Source organism: Herpailurus yagouaroundi, unplaced genomic scaffold, assembly GCF_014898765.1.
Source record: "Herpailurus yagouaroundi ecotype Mexico unplaced genomic scaffold, PumYag 159, whole genome shotgun sequence".
NCBI lineage: Eukaryota > Metazoa > Chordata > Mammalia > Carnivora > Felidae > Herpailurus > Herpailurus yagouaroundi.
The window spans coordinates 10,293,432-10,317,725 of NW_024412400.1; the positions used below are offsets into that span (position 1 = coordinate 10,293,432).

Sequence of the window (24,294 nt, forward strand, 5' to 3'; positions counted from 1 at the left end):
GTGAGAGGTCTTAGCCCCTGAGCTGGAATTTTTAATGCAGAAATTCAAACTGGCCTCATTTTGTAAAGTTTCTGGGTAAATGGCTGGGCAGGAGAGTTTTGCAAGTTTTGACATAGCTCAGCAAAAGCAGTTATCACTCGTACTGGCAAAGGGTGAAGCCAGTGTTCCAGACCTGTCAGGGTTACCACTCGGGCAACTGGTTTGAGCAATAGCACAGAGGTTACTCTCTTTCTGGTTATGCAGCAGATGGAAGTGCATGGAACCTCTGGACACCAAGCTGAAACTCTGGTCGTGTGTCAGGAAAGCACAGCTCTGGCAGAAAGACAGGATGAAGACCCACTGGAAGATCCAAATCTTCTTTTGACTATTGAAGAGTTAAATAAGGAGTTTATGGTGAAAAGTAAGGACCTATGGCTCTCTCTTGAGTTGCCACTGGCAGCCTTTGGATACAGTTCACTCTAAAATCCCAAATGAGGGGCACCTGGATGGCTTAGTTGGTTCAGTGTCTGACTTCAGCTCAGGTCATGATCTTGTGGTTCCTGAGTTCGAGCCCCGCTTTGGGCTCTGTGCTAACAGCTCAGAGCCTGGAGCCTGTTTTGGGTTCTGTGTCTCCCTCTCTCTTTGCCTCTACACTACTTGTACTCTCTCTCTCAAACCTAAGTGAAACATTAAAAAATAAAATAAAATCCCAGATGAGACCCCAAAGGAGCATGATGGTCATTAAGCTACCCAACTGTCACATTAATTACATCTTGTTTTGTTTTTGTTTTCGAAAAAAAAAAATTCTCCCAAGAATGTCCTGGATTCTGTATGCACATACAAATCTCCAGGACTTCAGTGTGACCGACATGATAAAATGTGATATAAATAAACTTTACTAACACACACACACACACACACACACACACACACACAAAGAATGATAGAGATAGAAAATCACCATTTGGGAAACAACACAGTAATAATTGTCAGAAAGCATCATCAATGAATGTTAATATTAGCGGGCAAAAGTTGGTAAGAAAGGGTATTTGCATAGTCTCAAAATACCTCCCTACAAGATGCTTCTTAATTACAAAAGAATAGGTAGTAATTTCACAGTGGAAACCCTGCAGACACTATTTTACCGGGTGATTAAAGTTAATGTTGCCAGTAATGAGACATACTGAAATCATGGACATCTGGTATAATGCACTGAGAAGGACACAACATCACTTCTGTGGTGTTCCTGCCTAAAATACATAGCCATAATTTACCCTTGAAGAAGCATCAAACCAAAAGTTAGGGATGTTCTACGGTTCTCTTCAAAACTATCAAGGTCATGAAAGACAAAGCAAGACTAAGGAACTACCCTAGAAATGGGGAGACTAAGGAGCCATAACAACCAAAAGCAATGTGGGAGTCTGCTTCAGATCTTGGACCAGAGAAATGACATTAGTGAGACAGTTGGTGACATTTGAATAAGGTCTGTAGATTAGTGAATAGTATTGTGTCAATGTTAGTTTCTTGCTTTGGATCATTATTCTATGGTTCTGTGGTTAACATTAGAGGAAGCTGGCTGACAGGCATATAAGAATTTTGTGCGCTAAGTTTGCAAATCGAAAAATTATTTTAAAATAAAAAGTTGGGAGAAGGGGAGGATGAGGAAGGAGCCTAGGTTCTAGAACTTAGCTGTCCTAATTCTCTCAAGAGAATTATACGGAATGAAAACTAGCCAGTCTTAAAAGGTTATCCATCCCTGGGATGGAACCAGGGCTCTGTGGCTTCTGTTGGGCATCTCCCTACTCCTAATTGTCCTATTGGTAACCAGCACTTAGCCTGGAGACACTTGGAGACCCCTCGCTTGAAACGTCCTCTGCTCCCTTCTGTTGGAGTGAGAACCCATCATGGCCTGGCCTCCACTCTAGATGGCCCGTGGACCCCAGGGGAAGGCAAATGTTTAAGGCCTTGTCCACCTCTCTGGGGACATTCAGTTCTCATCATTACTGTCTGAGGGAGGCAGCATCCCCACCCCCAATACAGATCTGAATGGCAAGGCTCAGAGAGGTGAAGACACCATCTCTAGATCACATAGAAGGTACACACAGAGCCAGGTTCAAGCCGGGCAGTGTGTTGACCCCAATGCCAGTGCCTGTGACCTCCTGGCATTATTCTGTTACTGCTTAATTCAAGTAGAGACAACAGGCATTCACCAAGCACCTGCTGTGTATCAGGCTGCAGGGGGTTGGAGGTAAGGGTGGCTAGACATCATCCCTGGGCCACAGGTACTGTCCCGGAAGAGAGGTACCTTCATCTTGGCAAGCATATGGTGGCAGAATGTCACACACACATATTCATTCAGTTTCTGTTCTTTTCTGGCCCTAGGCTTAGGCTGGTGGGTTCAGTATAGTCCTTGCCTGGGAGTTCCTGACCCAGTAGGAGAGCAGACAAGTAAGTAGGCAGAGGGAGAAGAGTGGGGGTGGAGAGGGAAGATGGTTTGGAAAGTCTAGGAAATGAAAATATTGCTGACACTTTGGGGGGCAGATGCAGCAGGGCTTGCTGGGAGTTAAGGCCAGAGGAGATGAGGGGCAGGATGGGGTAGGATGGTACTGGAGAGATGTCTGAAATCAATGCAGCTGGAGGTTGGGGAAAGCTGCCTAGCAAAGGCCTGGAGTTCTGAACTGCGGCTGTTCATCATCTGCTTGGCTCCCCTGCTGGGGATATGGTCCAGAGAGGTGTGGCTGGGGACACATGTTTTCCAAAGACATTAGACTGTCTTTGGGTGGGGGGAGTTGCTCCTTCAGGGGGGCAGTCATTTGAGCTTGACTCATTTCAAATGAGGGGAAATAGCTTATGGCTCGCAGCTGAGGCGGGGCAGGGGCAGGCCCAAAGGGGATGCTTTGTTTCAGCCTCAGAACAGGATGTGTTCAGGGCACTGTCCAGAGAGGAGATTCGCACTCCCTCTACACTTCCCTGAGGAAGAATGACCCGGGTGCTGTTGCTCTCCTGGATAAGGTTGGACATCCCCAGGCAAGTTGGTCTGGCTCTGGTAGGTTATGGCCACTGTTGGAATGGGGCAGACTCTACCCAGGGGAGAGGGGAGAGACTGCATCCAGGGACTTGGAGAGTGGCCACAGGTGTGGGGAGAGGGAAGTGCTAACAGGTCAGTGTGGAGCTTTCTCTCTGGGACAACTCTTGGAACAAGTGCCTCAGCACTAGGGAGTAGGCAGTTTGCTGGTTCCTTCCCTCTTTGGCTCCAGCTCTGAGAATCTGCTTTGTGGATTCTGTAAGACCCTGAAAGTTGGTGTCAAACATGGCTGTGTGGTCTCAGGGATTCCCTTTTGTCTCTGGGTCTCTGGTTCCCCAGCTGAGACAGATGAGAAGGTCTTTAAGGGCCCCCTCCAAGGGCTGAGGTTATTCTTTGCATGTCAACACTCTTTCCTTATGCTGCTTTGCTCTCTCTTGTTACCCCTCACCCAAGTTCTGAGCCCCCTCTTGCCCCAGATAGTCTCAGAATTTCCTCTTATCCCTCTTAAGCTAAGCCAAGGGTCATTTTGGGGCCTGGAAGGGAACCAATAATTCTATGTCAGGCACTCACCTAATTATTATAAAACCTCCAGGAAGGAGATATTTTACAGGTGAGAAAACTAAGGCTCAGAGAGGCTAAGTAATTTGCCTGGGATTACTCAGCCATTAAGAAGTAGACCAATCTTGGGGCGCCTGGGTGGCGCAGTCAGTTAAGCGTCCGACTTCAGCCAGGTCACGATCTCGCGGTCCGTGAGTTCGAGCCCCGCGTCAGGCTCTGGGCTGATGGCTCTGGGCTGATGGCTCGGAGCCTGGAGCCTGTTTCCAATTCTGTGTCTCCCTCTCTCTCTGCCCCTCCCCCGTTCATGCTCTGTCTCTCTCTGTCCCAAAAATAAATAAAACGTTGAAAAAAAAATTAATTAAAAAAAAAAAAAAGAAGTAGACCAATCTCTTCTGTCTATTCCATGCTGCACCATGCTGAGTATACCACCCTCCCTGGGGGTAGTGGAGGTGGTGATTGTGTTTCATTTTGAACCAAGAATAATGCCGAAATGTAAATGCAGGCAACAGTGAGAGAGACAAAGGAAAGAAATGCAAAAATGATTTGGGAAACATGTGAAAATCATACCTTCTTCTGCAACAGCAGCTCTTTAAAGAGTAGGGCTCTAAACTTGCTGAGTTTTTATTAACTGAAGTAAGCTCTGGGAGGAGGGGTTGCCCTGTGAGTTTCTCAATGACATCAACATCCCCATTCCCTGATAAGAGCCGGGAAACATTGAGTAATGTGGGGTCACAGGGAGCATGGGGAACAGGAGGGCCTCACAGATCCCAGGGGGAGCCGGGGAGTCTATCAGGAGACTTCAAAGGCACTCACACCCTGCAGGGGACCAGACAAGACCACTCTCTGCCAGTCAGGCTCTCTGTGATTCCAAAAATCCAGGGAGGTTTACTGCAGCGGATGGAGCCATGGGCATGAAAACAGACAAGATTTACCAAAATATTCCCAGAGACTATTCCTGGAGGCAGCTAGCCTCTTTTCTATTTTTCTCTTACATTTCCACATTTTACATTGAGCATGTATGATTTTTGTAAGCAGGAAAAATACATGTTAGAAAAGTAAAGAGAGAAGGAGAGCATGTAATGGTCCACTGCTCGGAGATTCAGAGCTCTAAGGTCAGCTCTGCCTAACTTGTAGTGAGTGTGGCTCTGGGCTTTCTGTGAAACCGGGGAGGTGTCACATGCTGCCTGTAACAAGGGAGCCAGGAGAACTTGGAGGGCCAGGATATAAAGGCGCCTGGAGAAGTAAGGGGCCCCGTGTACACGTCAGGACTGGTTACTATTGTTTCCACAGTGTTTTGTGCATCACAATGAATTTAAATGCAGTGCTTTCCACAGTGGACCATGAAGAGGGCATCTGTCCTTTCCCCTGAGTCTGAGGTGAGAGCTCACAGCAGTGGAGCTCCCAGTGTGTGGTCCAGGGCTCTGGCCCTGGAGCGGACTGCAGGGACTCAATTTCTGACTCTGCAGCACACTTGCTGAGTATCCTTGGGCAAGTAACTCCCCCTGTCTGAGCCTCAGTTCCTCATTTACAAAATGGAAATAACAATAGTGTTTATCTCCTAAGGTTGTTGTGAGCAGTGAGGACATGAATACGTAGAAAGTTTGGAGGAGGGAGTCTACAACTGGCCTGTTATTTTCTTTGAGAGGCAGTATAACTTAGTGTTCTAGAGCATGGACTCTGGATTTCAGTTCCTGGACCTACTACTACTCCCTTGCCAGGTGACATTGGGCCAGTTCCCTAATCTCTCTGTGTCTCAGTGTTTTCAGCTAGAAAATGGGGCTGATGATAATATTTAACTTCTGTAAGGTAAATGTGAGAATTAAATAAGTTAATACATGTATAGCTCCTTGCCCCAGCACACCATCAGGGCTCTGTGGTGTTAGCTGTTATAAAGAAGGCACGAGGGACGCCTGGGTAGCTCAGTCAGCTAAGCATCCGATTTCAGCTCAGGTCGTGATCTCCCCGCTCTGGGGTTCGAGCCCCACGTTGGGCTCTGTGCTGACAGCTCAGAGCCTGGAGCCTGTTTCAGATTCCGTGTCTCCGTCTCTCTCTCTGCCCCTCCCCCGCTTGAGCTCTTCTCTCTCTCCCTCTCAAAAAAAATACACGTTAAAAAAAAAAAGATGGCACGAGATTTACTCATCGCGACATTCTTTGCTGTAAGCGCTATTTATTTTATGGGTGAGAAGACAGGATTGTGCAAGTCACGGGTTCCAGAATGGAAGCCTTGACTTTATGTTAGGGCTGGCAGGGCCTGAAGTTTAAGTCCAAGGGCATCCCAAATGAAGCGGTGAAGCAGAGTCCCAGTTTCCCACCGCCCCCGCCCGCCATAGGTTATTCATGATTTCTCTTCCTGTGTGATTTCTCTTCCATTCAGGCACCCTGAGCAATGGCAGTCTGGTCTCCTGTCACTTCTTCATCTCTAGTCCCCATCCTTCACCCCTGTCTTTTAATGAGCTAGCCCAGACTCAGCTTGGGTTCAGATCCCAGCTCTGCTACTAACTAGCTGTGTGGCCTTGGGCAAGTTCCTTAGCCCCTCTGTGGCTATGTTTCCTTGTATGTAAAATTGACATAATAATAGTACCTGCCTCTGAGTGGTATTGCGAGGATGAAATGAATGGATGCGTGCCAAGTTCTGAGAATAGAGCCTGGCCCAAGGTAAGTGCTCTGTAAGTGGTGGGTATGTGTTACTATTGTTGTAATTGTCATTACACAGTAGAGGTTAATATCTGGCGTTTTCCCAAATGGAGGAGGAAACTGGAGTGATCCCATCACTGTTACCAGTTCCCCCAAAGGCAAGTTTTCTTCTACCTGTAACCTAAGGCCAGAGCACTTTCCGCAGCCAGACCCTGTGGTCAGAGAGTGAGTCACTTCATAACCCCTTGCCTCAACTTTTCCAGCCACAGCTAGGCCAGGAATGCAGAATGGGAAAACCAGAGTTAGAGGCACAGAGGGCTCACTCCAAGCTGAGCCAGGGTAGAGTCCAGGCCTTGGGACTCTGTCTCCATCCCAGTCTTCCCAGAGCAGTTAGGGGAGCTCCTGAGGGAGGAAGCTGGGGGTAGCCAGAGGGCACATCCTCTGACACTGGGTCTAGGGAGGCTGTGCCAGCTGGAGATAGCACTTGAACATGGCTGGAGCTGAAGCAGTGGGCCGGACATGCCACATGGCCAGGAGCTCCCAAGGCCACTGTGGCAGGGCTGGTCCAGGCTGGGAAAATGCCCACAGAAGGAGTGTCTTGCCTCTGCTGTGTTCAGGGCACCAGTAAGGGAAGGCAGGAAACCAGGCAAGGGACAAATGAGGTGAGAAAAGAAGGGATGAAAAGAGGTGACAGTACTGATGAGGTCCATGGTCATTTGTTGACTGCCTCTACGTGCCAGCCCTGTACTGGTGAGTTCCAACCCCTGGGTGTCCCCAGTCTAGCAGAGGAGGCGAGCGATTCTCTAAAGGGAACTGTACTCAAGGGGGTAGGTACCAAGGCTGAGGAGTGACCTTCTGTGAGTGCTTGGGGGCTAGTGCCCCGGGCAGGCTTCTGGGAATGAAGAATTTAGGTTGCATTTTAAAGGATATGATTTCCAAATTGTAAGGAAGCCAGCATAATTTTTGTTCGCTAGAAGTGATTTCAGATGTTATTCTTGGTTTCACATTTTGAAAGCTAGTGTGGCCTTTTTGGCCTTGTTTATTTGTTTGCTAGTCACAGCTGCACTGTGGGCAGCACACTCAGCATGGCTGTGCCGTGGGCACGTGAGAGGGGACAGGGTGGCCCTGTCTCCAAGGGTTCTTGGCTGGAGAGGAGGGCAGCCATGGGGTGATGTGGCAGGTGGAGGGGAAAAAGTGATGGGAGACACAGACAGGGACATAGTGAAATGGGCAGGATTAGGTCAGGCTTCATGGGGTCCTGATCAGGGGTATGCCAGTAAAGGTTTCATAACCAGCTCTCAGTGGTAGTGGTAGTGGTGGAGGCCACGTGCAAGGAGAGGAAGCTCCAATTCGTAGCATTTGTTGCGGTGTACATATTCCCACCATGACTAATTTCAAGCTACCAACTCATCCCCAAATGAAGAATTGGTTAATTTCATGGTGGTTTGTTGGATGCCTCCCAGATGTTGTATAACTGGCTCTCATGAGCCTGTGGGAGCTGCCTCAGCACATTAATGACTTTGAATCTTCTCTGCCACTGGTTGCTAAGGTCAGAAGTCCGCCTACCAAAGGCCCATCCTTCAAATTCAGGTTTGGTCCGTGTTGAAAGGAGAGCTAGAGGGAAAGTGTCACCCGTTCTACCTTGTACTGTGGGGGCCATCCAACCTGGGGTCCATCATTTGCTGATCTGAAGCCGTGGGCAATTGGACTCCACCATTCCAAACCTCAGTTTTCTCATCTGGAAAATGGGAATCCTAACAGTACTGCTTCCCAGAACTATGGTAAGGATTAAAAGAGAAAATTGCATCGGAGTATTCAGCTCATGGAAGGAGCTCAACTAACATGGCTGCCTTCTTGTCTAGATGGACATGGCAATATCCTCTCTCTTGTTGCCTCAACTATGACTTCTCTGAGAGGCCTTGGGAGGTGAGCCCTTGATCCTCAGGAGAAGACATTATTCTCCAGCCAAACATTCTTTCTGAGTCAAAGCTGGTGCCAGTCCAGGCCAGCAGCCTCAGGAAGTCACAAAGAGGATGATGTTACTGTTCCAGAGACAAGGTGTAGTTTGCCTTTGTGCCCTTGTCCTCAGTGTACGGGAAGCTCTGCTCACCTCGCCCTTCTCCCTCCTCTTTTTTTTTTTTTTTTTTCCCCCAACGTTTATTTATTTTGGGGACAGAGAGAGACAGAGCATGAACGGGGGAGGGGCAGAGAGAGAGGGAGACACAGAATCGGAAACAGGCTCCAGGCTCTGAGCCATCAGCCCAGAGCCCGACACGGGGCTCGAACTCACGGAGTGCGAGATCGTGACCTGGCTGAAGTCGGACGCTTAACCGACTGCGCCACCCAGGCGCCCCTTCTCCCTCCTCTTTAAATCCTCCCTCTCTAGGTAGTTCCTAGATTCCCCCAAAAGTTCCACTGCAGAACTTCACACTGCTAATTCATACTGGATGTGAATAACTGATACCCTCATTTAATCCTCTCAAGGTATTGCTGGATACACCAAATGAATTCATACAATAAGGAAAAGTGAAAAGAAAAAAAGAAAAAATCAAGTGAGTCCAGAGGGACAGGTAGGGGTCAGTTAACAGAGACCTGAAGGGCAGTCAGGAACATGGTGGTCATGTTTCAGTGTGGCCACTGATCACTCACTGTATGCTTTGTACAAGTTGTTCCCCTTCTTTGAGTCTCAAGTTCCCCACCTGTGAGTTGAAGGAGGTGGATGCGATACTCACTCCCTCAGTCTGAGAAACTGATGGGAAAAGAGAGGGTCACAGGAAGTGTATTACCTATTGTCACTGTATCAAATCGCCTCAAATTCAGTGGCTTAAAACAACACACGTTTACTATCTCAAAGTTCTAGAGGTCAGAAGTCTAAAATGGGTCAGCAGGGCTACATTTCTTCTGGAGGCTCAGCAAGAATCTGTTCCTTGCTTCTACCAGTTTCTAGAGGCTGCCTGCATTCTCTGTCTTATAACTGCATCGCTCTGACCTGTTTCCACCCTCACTCTCTGATTTGGACACTTTTACGTCCCTCTTATAATGACCCTTGTGATTACATTGGGCCTGCCTTAATCACATCTGTAAAGTCCCTTTTGACATATCAGGTAGGGATTAGGATGTGGGTATCATTGAGAGGCCATTATTCCATTGACCATAGGGAGGCTATGTTTCACAAGAGGTGCAGTAAAGCCTTGGGGGTATTAATAGTGAAGTCTACAGAGGCTAGACCAGCCACTGAGGGCAGTATCCTGGGCAGTCAGGATCTCCTGAGACCAAATCACGCATTTCTCAAGTGGCCCCTTTTGGTGACTGTTGGATAGGGCAAAACAGAGGACGGGGATGGGATGGCACCAGGGTCAAGGCACTGTTTCTAGTGTCTAAAACCTGGGATTCAGATACAGCTCAGCTATGTGATTGTGGAAAAGTAATCCCCTCCTGGATTAAATGGGGCTGACAGTTCCTTCCTGATTTGCCTTACAGGCCGGTCATAGTGGCTGTGAAGGTGCCTGACCAATTATCACAGGCACATGGGGGTGTTCCCTGATGCTGTCATTGTTGTTAGCATTATTGGTGAGAGTATGGGAGGGGGTGGTGGTCCCAGAGGTCAAGAAGACCTGGAAAGATTCCCAGAGGTCAAGAAGACCTGGAAAGATTCCCAGAGTGAAAGATCAGGAGGCCAGAGGCCCTGAGAGGGAAGGGAACAGTGTTTCAGTTGGAAGGAGCCTTGTAAAGGTGGCCTGGGCCAGCCTGGAGCCTGCTAACCCTGACCTCTGGCTTTGATCAAAGCAGTCATCCGACTTGGTTGTTTATTAAAGCAGGGACTTTGAGAAGCCAGGTCACGATCAACGTCAGTAATGCTAGACCAGAAGAGCCGATATTTAATTAGCGACAACTTCTGATTAATCATCCCTAAGGGGCACCTGGGTTGCTCAGTGGTTGAGCGTCTGACTTCAGCTCAGGTCATGATCTCACAGTTTGTGAGTTCAATTTCCACACTGGGCTTACTACTGTCAGCCTGTCAGCACAGAGCCTGCTTCGGATTCTCTGTTCCCCTCTCTCTGCCCTTTCCCCACTTGCACTCTTCCCAAAATAAAAATAAATATTTAAAAAAATAATCCCTAATCAGTTCCAAGTGCAGAAGAGTACTCCCTCCTCCCACCACAGCAGCTCATAGACTCCTGACACCAGCCATGTGCTAGGGGCGTCCTTACTGCTGCCCAGGAAAGGGAGGGGCTCAGGGACCGGAGGCCCTAGATGCACAGGAGGGGAGTGGAGAACCAGGAAAGGAAGGCACAGGGTGAAGTTTCTGGCCAGTCAGGAGCCCAGCCCTATATAAAGCTGCCCAGGCTGAGCTCCTGGATGGGGACAGGACATGTGTGTGATTTTCCCAAAATCTGGCCCAGATTCCATTTCACAGGAGCCCAAGGGTGGTGCAGAGGCTCAATGAGTAGGAGGACTTCAGGGACTCCCTGGGAGAAGTTCTGCCTCAGCAGCATTGTATATTTCCATCAGCTGTGAGGTCCCAGTGTTGCGGATACTTAGAAGAGTCAGCTGAGGGCCTGAGTCAATATTTCCTGGAGAATTCTACCTGGAAAAAAAAAAAATAGACAAAACTTCCAGGAAGGACTGGGGAAAATGTTTGCCATATATATGTAAAAAGCTAAATCGTTACCATATAAAACCTCTTATGAAATGAGAATCCCACCCATTAAAACAATAAATTATTCACAAAAGAAATACAAACTGGCACTGAACATATTAAAAAGTTCAACCTCACTTTAATCAAAGAATAAAAAATAAAACACAAAGGTATAAAGTGGGCTTGATTTGTATTTTTTGGTTTATGAACCATTGTCCCCAGCCTCTAGGCCCCACTCTGGAGGCCATGCATGATTGCTGCCAGAGTCATGTATTCTTTTTTATCTCCTACCTCTCTCCTTCAAAACCCTCTTCTTCACTGGTGAACAGTCTAATGTGTTGAACCTGAAGTCTCTCTCCTGGAACACACAACAGAATTGAGCATAATTCTTATCACTGGTTCATGTGAAGGTCTCTCTTAAAAATTATTTTTAGGGGCGCCTAGGTGGCGCAGTCGGTTAAGCGTCCGACTTCAGCCAGGTCACGATCTCGCGGTCCGGGAGTTCGAGCCCCGCGTCGGGCTCTGGGCTGATGGCTCAGAGCCTGGAGCCTGTTTCCGATTCTGTGTCTCCCTCTCTCTCTGCCCCTCGCCCGTTCATGCTGTCTCTCTCTGTCCCAAAAATAAATAAACGTTGAAAAAAAAATTAAAAATTATTTTTATATATTCTATTTTTTTTGAGAGAGAGAGTATGCACATGTGAGGAGGGGAGAGGCAGAGAGAGAGAGGGAGAGAGGGGGGGAGAGAGAGAGAGAGAGAGAGAGAGAGAGAATCTTAAGCAGTCCACACGCGGCTCAGAGCCCATGACCCTGGGATCGTGACCTGAGCTCAACCAACTGAGCCACCAGGCACCCCTTAAAAATTATTTTTTTAAAATTTCTTTTAATGTTTATTTATTTCTGAGACAGTGAGAGACAGAGCATGAGTGGGGGAGGGGCAGAGAGAGAGGGAGACACAGAATCTGAAGCAGGCTCCAGGTTCTGAGCTGTCAGTACAGAGCCTGACGCGGGGCTCGAACCCACAAACCGTGAGATCGTGACCTGAGCTGAAGTCAGTCGCTCAACCTACTGAGCCACCCAGGCACCCCAGAAATTATTTTTAATAATACAGTTAAAACCTGGGAAACCACTGCTCTGAGGGGAAACCACTGCACTGACCTGCCCTCATCCCATGCTTTGGGCTTCCGCCCAGGCAGCCACCATCTTGAATGTTGTCCCTATCATTCCCAAGCTTTCGCATTCATCTCTTTGAACTCCTTCAAAGTATTTTTGTTTCATTTGTTTTAATTCTATTAAAAGAATATCATGTATGTATTTTTATGAGTCTTAGAAATGTTGGACATTTTCAAAAAGCAGTAAGGAGGTAGAGACTCACAGGATGGTGGTGAGGGAGTGAGGAAGGAATCTGGGACGTCTCCTATGTTTCAGTCTTAGGTGACTGAGTCAGTGGTGCTGTTCAGTTAGGTAGACGCAGGAGAGAAGAGGCTGGCGGAAAGATGATGGACTCTGTTCTCAACAAAGCAACATTTTAAGCTAACATTTACTGAGGGCCTACTACGTTCTGGGCACTGTTCATGGAGTGTGAAATGCTCTGAAGTGAATGATAATTTTTAAGCCTCACAAGAACCCCATGAAGTAGGCACTATTATTATTATCATTATCATTTTACAGATGAGGAAACTGAGGAATGGAAAGGTTTAGTAGGTTCTGAGCCTCTCAACATGATGGCTCACACCTTTCTGCTACAAACCTAGATATACTGGATAAAATATGTTAAAACTATTGAATACTTACAAATAAAAATATTGATATAAAACTAAATATTTGTAATAAAATAGTTTTTAATATTTTAAAATATTTTAAAAATAACAAAAGCAAGGGAAATCCTTAGGCGACAGAGGTCAAAAAAATTAAAAGCCAGAGTGGGCACACTAGACATTTATGGATAAAACAAATCCTACTGAAGACAAGCATTTGTTTTTAAAAAAAAAAAACAATCACAAGCCACACATGAGGAAAAGTATGGTGATACAGTACATAGGTGAATTGGTATTCTCTAAGTAATAAAGAAAAATCTGAAAGATATTATCAGTTCTTTTTAAAAATTTTTATTATTTTTTAAGTTTACATCCAAGTTAGTTAGCATATAGTGTAATAATGATTTCAGGAGTAGAATACAGTGTGTCTTCCTTAATGCTCATCACCCATTTATCCCATTCCCCACCCACAACACCTCTCACAACCCACTGTTTGTTCTCTGTATTTGAAAGTCTCTTGGGGCGCCTGGGTGGCGCAGTCGGTTAAGCGTCTGACTTCAGCCAGGTCACGATCTCGCGGTCTGTGAGTTGGAGCCTCGCGTTAGGCTCTGGGCTGATGGCTCAGAGCCTGGAGCCTGTTTCTGATTCTGTGTCTCCCTCTCTCTCTGCCCCTCCCCCGTTCATGCTCTGTCTCTCTCTGTCCCAAAAATAAATAAATGTTGAAAAAAAAAATTTATTAAAAAAAAAAAAAGTCTCTTATGTTTTGTCCCCTCCCTATTTTATATTGTTTTTGCTTCCCTTCACTTATGTTCATCAATTTTGTAACTTAAATTCCACCTATGAGTGAAGTCATATATTTGTCTTTCTCGGTCTAATTTCACTTAGCGTAATATACTCTAGTTCCGTCCACATAATTGCAGATGGCAAGATTTCATTCTTTTTGATCACCAAGTAATATTGCATTGTGTGTATACGTCACATCTTCTTTATCTGTCGATGGACAGTTGGGCTCTTTCCATACTTTGGCTATTGTCGATAGCACTGCTATAAACATTGGGGTGCATGTGCCCCTTCAAAACAGCACACCTGTATCCCTTGGATAAATAGCTAGTAGTGCAATTACTGGGTCGTATCAGTTCTTTTAAATGATGAAGGGGAAAATAAAGAGGAGAAGCCATAATGAAATAAGTGAGTACTATGAGAACATCTGAGGTTAAGCTACCCACCCAGGGTGGCATGGCTAAAGTGGTAGGCTCAGGTTCCCCACACTTGCGCTCTTCCTCGCTGACCTACAGGTACTGAGGTCAATGTGAAGAGTCTGCTGGGCCTCCCAGAGCAGCAGTAAAAGCGGGTTTGGAGAGAGGTGGAGAGTGCCTGGTTTCATCTTATTTCTCTCCCACTGTACTCTGGTCCACAGAGCTCCAGAACTGGGCGTGTCCTCCTAACATGGCCTCCACCGCCTCCCCTCTGCTGCCTACCACTGAGGTTGCCAGTTCTGAGAACAGGAGCTCCTTCTATGACTACGAGTACTACCTGGACAGTGTGGCCTTCATGCTCTGCCGGAAGGATGAGGTGATGTCCTTTGGCAGGATCTTCCTGCCAGTCTTCTACAGCCTGATCTTTGTGCTGGGTTTGGGAGGAAACCTCTTTCTTCTAGTGGTCTTGCTCCGGTACATGCCTCGCAGGCGGATGACTGAGGTCTATCTGCTGAACCTGGCCATCTCCAACCTCCTGTTTGTGGTGACGCTGCCTTTCTGGGGCATCTCTGTGGCCTGGCATTGGGTCTTTGGGAGTTTCTTATGCAAGATGGTGAGCACCCTCTATACCATCAACTTCTACAGTGGCATCTTCTTCATTAGCTGCATGAGCATGGACAAGTACCTGGAGATCGTCCACACTCAGCCCCACCACAGACTGAGGACCCAGGCCAAAAGCCTGCTCCTGGCTGCCATGGTATGGACTGTGGCCCTGGCTGTCTCCATCCCTGACATGGTCTTTGTGCAGACACATGAAAACCCCACAGGCGTGTGGAACTGCTATGCAGATTTCGGAGGACATGGGACCATCTGGAAGCTCTTTCTCCGTTTCCAGCAGAACGTCCTGGGGTTTCTCCTTCCACTCCTTGTCATGATCTTCTTCTACTCCCGCATTGGCTCTGTGCTGGTCAGGCTGAGGCCCCCAGGCCAGGGCCGGGCTCTGAAGATAGTCGTAGCCCTCGTGGTGGCCTTCTTTGTGCTGTGGTTCCCATACAACCTCACCTTGTTTCTGCACTCACTGCTGGACCTGCAAATCTTTGGGGACTGCAAGGTTAGCCAGCACTTGGACTATGCCCTGCAGGTGACAGAGAGCATTGCCTTCCTTCACTGCTGCTTCACTCCCATTCTCTATGCCTTCTCCAGCCGCCACTTCCGCGGGTACCTGAAGGCTTTCCTCATCACTGTGCTCTGGTACAACCAGGCACCTCGCCCTGCACAGGCCCCACTGTCCAGCTGTTCTGAGAGTAGCAGGCTCACTGCCCAAGAAGAAATGACTGGCATGAATGACCTTGGGGAGAGGCAGGCTGAGCACTCCCCTGACATGAATGACATGGGAGAAAATGAAGCCTGAGTGGCCATACCACAGTCTGGTGAGAGTGGATGGGACCCAGCTCAGTTGGGCATCCACCCAAAGTCCTCTCTTCAGGGGCCTCATGGACCATGTTGTCAGACCCAGTGGTCAGTTCTCAGTTCTCAACCATCAGCAGCATTTACTTACTCCTGCCTCTTCCTTTCACTTTCTTTATTGCCTTCCAGGAAATCATACTCTCTTGCATGAATCGCTACAGTGTGTTCTAACTGACCTCTGTGCTTCTTATCATCATGCTACGTCCTGTCATCTAATCTGCTCCCAGCAGCCAGCATGATCACCCACCCTCAGCCATCAGTGCCATCTTCCTCAGAGTAGTCCAAGGCTTGCCACCCACCAGTGTACCCTCTTCCCTGTAGCTCAGCTGGGAAAATATTGTTGCAGTATCGTTTAATGTCACAGCTTTGATGGCACTGCCAAGGGTCTGGCAAGCCGGAGGGCCTGGAAGTGCCCCACCTGGGGAGCTTCCCAGGAACATGAGAGTCAGCAGGTGGGATGCCAGGTGAACATGGCAGTCCAGGAGGCTCTTCCTTCTTGTGCTTCCCATGCCCCGCTCTGGAGCCTTCAAGGGTCCCTGGGGCCTGCACAATCAAGTCTAAATTTTTTGTCTGGCTTCAGGGCTGGAGCTTTCACATGTAGAATCCCATATGCCATCTTACCCTTATAGTCCGTCATTCCTTTTCACTTCCTGGACACCAGGTACCCCTTGTCTCTTACACATTCCCACCTCTATGTTTTGTGCTTGCCCACTTTCTTGTGTAACAGGGATCATTTTTTCAGCCAGCTGTCCCCTCATCCTTGTTCTTTAGCTGTCTCTCCTAAGGCCCCAGAGTCCCACTGTCAGGAAGGACTCTGAGCTCCATTGGTGCCCTGGGAAATGAAGCTCTGTATCTGAAGGTGATGATTTGTTTGAGGATGTGGGGGAGTGGGGTTCTATTTTGGAGCTCCTGAAATCTGGTGCACAAGGGACCTCAGTCCTGCCCACATAGCAGCCTGACTGGTGAGATACAGCCTGAGCTGTACCAACTGGGTCTAGGTACCCAGAGTCTCTGACATCGTATCCATGATGCATAGATGAGACGGGATAAGGTATGCCAGCCAAGGGACACCTAGCAGGGCTTATCCCCAGCACTGGCAGATGTGTGTACATGTAGTCTATGTGCACATGTCTGTGTTGCTGTGTGGGCTGTGCATAGTACATATAGCTATGTGGATCTGACATGAATGTGTCACTGTGTCCCCTGGGCCTTGTGTCTGTGTGTTCCTATGTGTCTTTCTCTAGCTGTGTAAGTGTGGGTATGTGCTCTCTGCAAACAACAGGTATATAAGAAGTGCCCTGAAGCCGGTGCCCAAGGGGCAGGGGAAAGGGTGGCCACCAGTGACCCCTCGGTCCCTCTCACTGTCCTAGTTGCCATGTACTGCAGCTGACCATGGCGAGGGCTCTGACTACAGCACAGAAGGCACTGGTCAGGAAGCAAGTTGGAGCTGGGCTCTCACAGCCCAGGCCAGGACAGAGACCTCTTCATCCTGACCTTACTTCCCAGTCCGCACCTCGGTTCCTCCTGCTGCTCTCCGTTTGCCCACCCAAAGGCCTAGTTCGCTGGCTACACTGCTCACGCCTTTCCAGGAAAGCTCCCATGATTCTCTTGGTCCTCAGGCTCTGCGGCAAGATGGACTCTTCCCCTGGCTGACCCAGGGAGAGGGACAGGCATGGCTCTGCCTCTACCCTGTGAAATGTGGTTTGAGGATTTACAGCTATTACTGCCTATGGAAAAAATATTTTTCTTTCCCAGGTACCTGCAGTTCCACCTTTGGCATGCCATCTCTGATCTTACTTTGTTATAAGCTATCCTTAGAGAATACACATAGTGGGCTTTTCTTTGAGGGAGAAAAAATTTGGTGCAGAAATGAGGATTTGGGGGTCAGGACTGTTGTGTCAGGACAGGTAGTGATTAGATGTATCCTTGGGGGTCTCAATCTTCCTACTGCCTCAAGGTCCTTGCTAGGGAAGGAAGGGTGGCCCTTGCAGAGAGTGTGTCCAGTCCCCATGCAAGGGGCGTAGGACTACAGGTGCCATGGGCCCCTCCTGTGCCCGCAGCTGGGCATTGGCCCCTACATGCACACTATAATCCTGGGTGCTCACTGCTTCCTGGGAGGCCTGTTGTTATGGGCTGTGGGACGGTATACTTGTAGTCACCCCACACCTCTGACCCACTGAGGCTTCCCTTGGTCCCAGGTATACGCTCAAACATGCAGTTCCTGGGAGATCACTCTCAGTTGAGACCTCTTGGTCTTGACTTAATGGATTTGGGCCCTCAGTCCTGCCCCCCAGCCTGTTGACAGGCCAGGCCCTTGGTCCAGATTTCTTTGGGTAGAGGGAAAATGAGGGGGTGTAGCACCTGAGCAGTGCCCAGGAGGTGTGTGAAGGCCCTGCATCTTTGCCTGTATCCCAATACCTGCTCTGGCACAGGGCCTGGCTGTGTGGGGAGGTCACTGATAAGCTCTCCATGGTGGTTTCCAGCCTCTCAGTCCCCTTCTCCCTCCCCTGTTCTCCCTGTGTGTCTCTTCTTGTGCTCCTGGCCCCTTGTGGGATAGGTTAGGATATCCTGGCTTCTCCAAGGCAGTCAGAGCTCTGTCAGGCTCTAGACAGAGGTTGTCATTTGGGGGCAGTTAGACCCAGAGGAAGGCAGACTCTGGCCCACAGTCACACAGCTAGTGGGGACAGACTCCTGCCTCCAGCCCCAGCCCCAGCCCCAGCCCCAGCCCTTGCCTGAGTTACTCTAATAGCCTGTTATCTTGGCAAAACTCAGGGCAGAACAGCCAGCCTCAAAAAAATGCAAGAGGCCAGTCACAGATTTGGGAGAGGTGAGTGGAGAGAAGCCCCACTAGGCATCCTTGCAGGGGGTCTCTGCTGCCCGGCCTCCCTTCTCCAGGACTCTACGCAAGCTCCCAGTGACTGCTCCTCCTGTTCCAGCCCCAGCCGCAGCCAGGCCCTGCCATCAGCCAGCTGTGGCTCTGGTAGCAGCACTTCCAGCCCTGGTAGGCAGGCCTGGCAATGGGACTCTCCATTTCACATGCCAGGAAGCTGAGTGAGGCCAGGGAGGGGAAGGAAATGATTTGAGGACATGAAGTAAAGTAGCTGAGACTGAGCCAATTTTCTATCATTTAATCTCCATTTAGGGAATTGGGGGTCAGGGATGAAGTAATAAGATACCAAGCCCTGTGGGCTGCAGTCCGGGGGAGGGGGCAGGAGGAGGAAAGCAGGAAACAGAGAGCAACAACAAGTAACAGATGTGCTGGGACACAAGCTGTGTCAGGGGAACCTCAGGGGAGGGAGCCCATTTCTGGCCAGAGGCTGGAATGGGTGAGATCCAGGAAGGCCTCCAGGTTGGCAGTAAAAAGCAAGCAACTGTACTTTCCAGACAGTTCCACTGGAGAAAGTTGGTAAGGCTGAATTGCACTGGATTGAACATTTGGGATCAACTGTGGCAAAATTCAAATGTTAGGTGCAAGGAGGTGACAGGGAACCAGAAAAGTGAAAGTATGACAGGCAAAAGGTCTGGTGAAAGGTCTCTGGCAGCTGGGTGCGCCGAGGGCCAGGCAGGCCAGGTGTGCCGAGTGCTGAGTCATAGGAATGGCAGTGGGGCTGGGGAAAAGAGGACCGTTTCGGGGGCACGACAGAGGGTTGAACTGACAGACCTGGGGCCTGACTGTTTGTGGGTGAGAGTGGGGAGGAGATCCGGTTTCTCCCAGATCTGTCCTGGGGGATGGGGCGGGTGGTGGTGTCCGGAGCAGAGGCAGGTAGGGTAATCCGGAGAAGGAGGTGGTTCAGGACAGAGGTGGGGAGACAGATGCTGAGTTCTGTGTGGGCCAAACTGAGTCAGAGGTGCTGTGGGACCCCAGCGGGGAGATTGAGGGTCTGGAAGTAGGAGAGAGCTCTGAACTCAGCTGTGGTTGTGGAGACTACAGGTGGGATTGAGACCACCCTGAGGTGGGAGTGTGGAGGGGAGACAAGGGCACTGGGGGGGGGGGGGGGTGCCGCTTGAATAACTCCTATGTGAAAGGCAGCGTTTCTCCAGACCCGCTCTATCTAATTCAGGAGCCACTAGCCACATGTGGTTGGTGAGCACTAGAATGTGGCTAGTCTGAAGTGAGATACACTGCAAGGGTAAAAAGTACATACCAGATTTTGAAGGCAACACACACACAAAAAGAAATTAAAAAAAAATATATATATATATATATTTTTTTTTACTAATGTTTTATATATATATTTTGTCCCAATGTTACTAAAAAATACATATTTTACTAATGTTCTTATATTGACATATTGAAATGCTAATATTTTTGATCTATTGGGCTAAGTATATTATAAACATTAACTTCACCTGTTTCTTTTTACCTTTTAAAAAAATGTATCAACTAGGAAATTAAAAATTACACATGTGGCTTGCCTCGTATTGCTTTGGACGAACCTGAATTCCACAGGATGTGGAGTAAGCATTGAGGAAGATAATACAGTGAGGTGGGAGGGTGGAGGTTAACATTTGCAGGACACTGTGTTACTCATGATGACTGGTTTCTGTACGGCAAGACTCGTCAAGCTATGCCATCATTTCCCCAACTAAGTTTCCCCCAGATTTCCCCCCATTCCCCTGGACTTCATATGAGAGGAAGGTCCTGCGGAACCCACGGTGACAGACGGTGTTTCAAGAGAGAAAGATAAGCCCATCAGGTGGCTAGAGGAAAACCAGAGAGCAAGGAAGGCGACTAGGACACAGGTAGGAGGTATCGCAGAACCGGAGGCGAGGGTGGGGCTTCAGAGGGGTGAGAGGAGGCGGAGACCCTAAGGGAGCCTCCCTGGCCAGGCCTGCGGCCCCCTTGGCGGAGCTCACTTGGCAGGACGCAGGCGGTAGCGGAACCGCACCTCACGGCTCGGCTGTGTGGTGCCAAAGCCCCAGCGCCGGGGGTCCACAGGTGGCACAGGGGTATCAGGATCCACCAGTTCCAGGTCAAAGTATGTGACCATGAGCAGGACAAAAAGCTTCATCTCACTGAGGGCCAAGAACCTCCCAGGGCAGATGGAGACACCCGAGCCCCACGGCATGGTATAGTGGTGGATCTTCTTGCCTGACTTGTAGAAGTCCACTTTGCGACTACCGTTGGGGTTGAGGAAGCGATCGTATTTGAAGGCAGTGGGTTCCGGGTGGATGTCAGGATCCATGTGCACTGAAAGATAAGGGAAGAGGGCCACGATGTCTCCACTGCGGAGCAGGTACTCCTGTCCACTGGCCATCTTCAGCATATGGTCACCGTGCACCACTCTGAGGAGGGTGGGTGCAGTTCCCAGCCTCAGCGTCTCCTCCATCACGCTGTCCAGCACTGGCGTGTGGTGCAGGGCGCTGATCTCAACGCCAAAGGATTGCCTAGCCTTCAGCTTGGCCTCCCCTAGGACTTGGGCAGCCTCCTCCCTCACAGCACGCATGGCTTCCGGGTGCTTTAGGAGGAACAAAAGGGCCCAGAAAGAATTAGGCCCCGTGTTCCCCTGAGAGGCCCAGAGCATCATGAAGTTGAACTTGTCTTGCATGGCTGGGGCCGTTCCCTGCTCCCTCAGACACTGAAGCATGTAGGAGATCCAGTTGCTTATGCCATTCTTCTCAAGGTTGTGGTTCACGGAGAGCATCCTGTGGAAGAGCCGCTGGAGCCGGGCCACTTCCAGCCACTCCCAGGGCCCCAGCAAGGAATAAACAAACCTGGGGAACAAGAGATCAAACTTGCGGAACTGGACAAATAACTCCTCTGCCTGTAGCAGGTCCTGCTCCTGGTTCTTCGTACAGCCAAATAAGCTCAGGTAGCCGGCCTTGAACAACACATTGTAGCAGAAGTGGAAGAGGCCGTCTTCACGCCAGCAACCAGCATCCAGACTCTGGCCCGTGGGCCCCAGTATAACCAAGGACAGGCTGTCCAGCATGGTTTTGTTGAGATCCTCCAAGCCATCCCCCATGAGGTATTTGGTGCTGGCAGAGTGTATCATCCGGTGGTCTCCCTGCATGGAGCGGTAGCCAAATACCTTTAACACCAGTTTTTCTGCATATTTCACAAAGTCTAGTTTTCTCTGTGCATCCTTGAGGATGGAGCCAAAGGAGAGCGGGTCCATGACAAAGGTGAAGTACTGGCCCCCTAGCTGCACTGTGAACACATCTCCATGCTTGGCCCGCATATACTTCAGAAATTCAAACATATTCTTCCGGAAAGCCATGGCATGGCCCAGCCAGGGTATGAAGCCCTTATCCAGAGGGGGCTCCTGAGGTCTGCGTTGCCGGAACAGCCCCAGCAGCCACAGGCACCCCACCACGGCCACCAGCAGGGTTCCCAGCACCAGACCCCAGAGCACCATGGCTATGCTCTTCCAGGTTGAGCTCTGGACACACTGTTCTCTAAGTGCCAGAGAGCTTTTGAGAGGCCTTGACAAGCTGGGGGTGGACCTGGACCTTGCCCTGTGGCAGTAAGTTATACTAAAAATCCCTGGCAAGACAGTACCTAGGAGCAAAATGTTCTCCTAGATTTAGCACTTGCTGCAACCTCGTCGTGTGGAAGGAGGGGGTGGGACCAGAAGGAAGCCCAGAAAGAAGCCTCTCCTCACCAGCTTTAGGCTTTGCTGTAATCTTTTCAGACCCAGCCCCAGAATGGTATCTACAAAGCTCTCATGGATCCCACCCCATCCCCACGATTTACTGACCATTCACACCTGTATTTTTTCAAGGATTCATTTATTCATTAGTTTACTACCTCACTCAGCATAAATTCAACACTCATTTATTAAGTTTCACATTTAGGGGTGTCTCAGTGGCTCAGTCAGTTAAGTGTCTGACTGTTGATTTCGGCTCAGGTCATGATCTCATGGTTCATGAGTTTGAGCCCTGTCCTGGGCTCTGCCCTGACAGTACGGAGCCTGCTTAGGATTTTCTCTCTCTCTCCCTCTCCCTGTCTCTCTGCCCCTCTTCCACTCTAAATAAATTAATTAATTAAATTAAATTAAAAAGAAAAGTTTCACATCCTGTCCGTTCCTCATTATTAAATGACCCAGAGAGCCTCCCAGACTGATGACTCTTAAAGCAGAGGTTCAGACTACCATCCCTCAGCCTCTGGACTGGAGCCCTACCCCTGGCCTAGTTTGCACACTTCTCTAGCAAGAAAGACAGATTCGGAATCTTGGAATTATGAAATGTCAGAGATGAGAAGCACTTCAAACCAGTCACTTTATTTCATGATAAGGGTGTAGTCTCAGAGTATAGTGGGAACTTTCTCTCACTGCTGTCCTGGCTTGGGTGAGGTGAGCTGACCATTTACTGGGGGCCTTTTGTGAGGTGTCAGGCTAGGTCCCTGCCAGCAGGCCCAGGAAGGAGAAAGTTCTGCCATTGACTCTAAGGCCATTGTTGCAATAAGGTGAGGTTCAGAATTCAACCAGTTCTAGTGACCTCAGGTTACTCTTTAACTTCCTAATTGATTGGCAAACAGGGACTTTGTCTCCTCTGATTTCCACATGACCTCTTGAGTTCCCTTTGCCTTGTGCCATTCCCCTCTGCAGGGAGCTGGAAATGTCTACACTTTGCCTCCATGAAGTCCTCTCTGATTGCTTAGGGAAACCACAGCAAGTACTCAGAATCATCCACTCTCCCCAGCCTAAATCTGCAGTCAGAAATTGTGGGCCAACATGCATAAGCTAAACATTGTTCCCCAGTTTTTAATGGATGACAGCACCATGTTACATTCATTCTTACCTTGATTCATTTCATTCCCTCCCTCCTTGGAACAGTCCCATATATCCATTCAACAGATATTTACTTGGCACCTACTGCCAGAAATTCTGCTATAACCAACTTTGAATGAGACAGATATGGCCCCTGCTGCTCCCTCAGAAACTGAAGCGTGTAGGATATCCAGTTGCTTATGCCATTCTTCTCCAGGTGGTGGTTCACAGAGAGCATCCTGTGGAAGAGCCACTGGAGCCGGGCCACTTCTAGCCACTCCCAGGGCCCCAGCAAGGAATAAACAAACCTGGGGAACAAGAGATCAAACTTGCGGAACTGGACAAATAACTCCTCTGCCTGTAGCAGGTCCTGCTCCTGGTTCTTCGTACAGCCAAATAAGCTCAGGTAGCCGGCCTTGAACAACACATTGTAGCAGAAGTGGAAGAGGCCGTCTTCACGCCAGCAACCAGCATCCAGACTCTGGCCCGTGGGCCCCAGTATAACCAAGGACAGGCTGTCCAGCATGGTTTTGTTGAGATCCTGTCCTCAAGCCATCCCCCATGAGGTATTTGGTGCTGGCAGAGTGTTATCATCCGGTGGTCTCCCTGCACGGAGCGGTCGCCAAATACCTTTAGTACCTGTCTAAGGAAGGGAAAAATATATTAAATCATTGCCCATAGACGTATGTAATTACAATTGTGTTAAAGGTAGCAAATGAGAGGAGCAGAGTGGAAAGTGGGGTGGGGAGTCAGGAAGGCCACACTGATTAGGTGGTAATTAAATGGAGGCCTGGGGGAAGGCAAAGTCTGGTCAATGCGTGTTGTATGGTGGTGGTGCTACAGGTGAAGGTCTGAGAGCTTTTGGGGTGTGCCGCCCAACGTACTGTAGCAGCGCCGTTCCAAGGAACGGGGTGCACACACATTCGGGGCCAATGTGGCTGGAGGGCTCAGTGGAAGCCGAGGAGTTTTCAGCACCGTGCAGGCTGGGCAGGCTCAGCGCGAATTTGGGCTTTAACCTATCGCGCTGCACTCAACTCCTCTCACGCCAGCTGGTTCAGTCCACCTATAGCCACCGAAGGGCGGTCTGATGGAGGGCAGCGATCACCGGCTTTGCCAAGGGCAGAGGCTAGCCGGCCCCAGCGAAATCGGCCTATGCGGCTGCCCTCACAACCCTCCCGAGTGGCCGGGGGCCAGCTACCCAGAGCAAGCCCCAGGAGCCCAGCGGCACGCCTCACCATTCCCAAATAGGGTCGCAGCTCCGCAGGAGGGTGGGACAGAGAGTTACACAGGTGAACTCAGAGCCCTGGAAGGACCAACGACACGCAGAGATG

At 49.3% G+C, this 24,294-nt stretch overlaps 2 protein-coding genes and 1 pseudogene across 6 annotated transcripts in view; 2 read left to right on the top strand and 1 right to left on the bottom strand.

The window, feature by feature from the left end:
- The window catches only part of ACKR2 (atypical chemokine receptor 2), a 37,792-nt gene extending 18,351 nt beyond the window's left edge, over nucleotides 1–19,441 (top strand). For 2 of the 5 annotated variants that reach the window (XM_040479962.1, XM_040479959.1), the window contains one exon: nucleotides 14,006–19,441. In XM_040479962.1, the coding sequence (XP_040335896.1) occupies nucleotides 14,035–15,195 (1,161 nt within the window). In that variant the 5' untranslated portion in view covers nucleotides 14,006–14,034 and the 3' untranslated portion in view covers nucleotides 15,196–19,441. Of the gene's footprint in view, nucleotides 1–2,872; nucleotides 3,026–14,005 lie in introns of those variants that run through there. The other 3 variants (XM_040479958.1, XM_040479963.1, XM_040479960.1) reach the window with 3 other exon arrangements.
- Nucleotides 80–13,933, top strand: LOC121034160 (putative uncharacterized protein C6orf52; annotated as a pseudogene).
- Nucleotides 18,364–21,684, bottom strand: CYP8B1 (cytochrome P450 family 8 subfamily B member 1). Its single transcript, XM_040479957.1, has one exon. It carries the CDS (start codon nucleotides 21,608–21,610, stop codon nucleotides 20,105–20,107), a length of 1,506 nt encoding a protein of 501 aa, XP_040335891.1. The 5' UTR covers nucleotides 21,611–21,684; the 3' UTR covers nucleotides 18,364–20,104.
- Nucleotides 21,685–24,294: the final 2,610 nt, after the last annotated feature.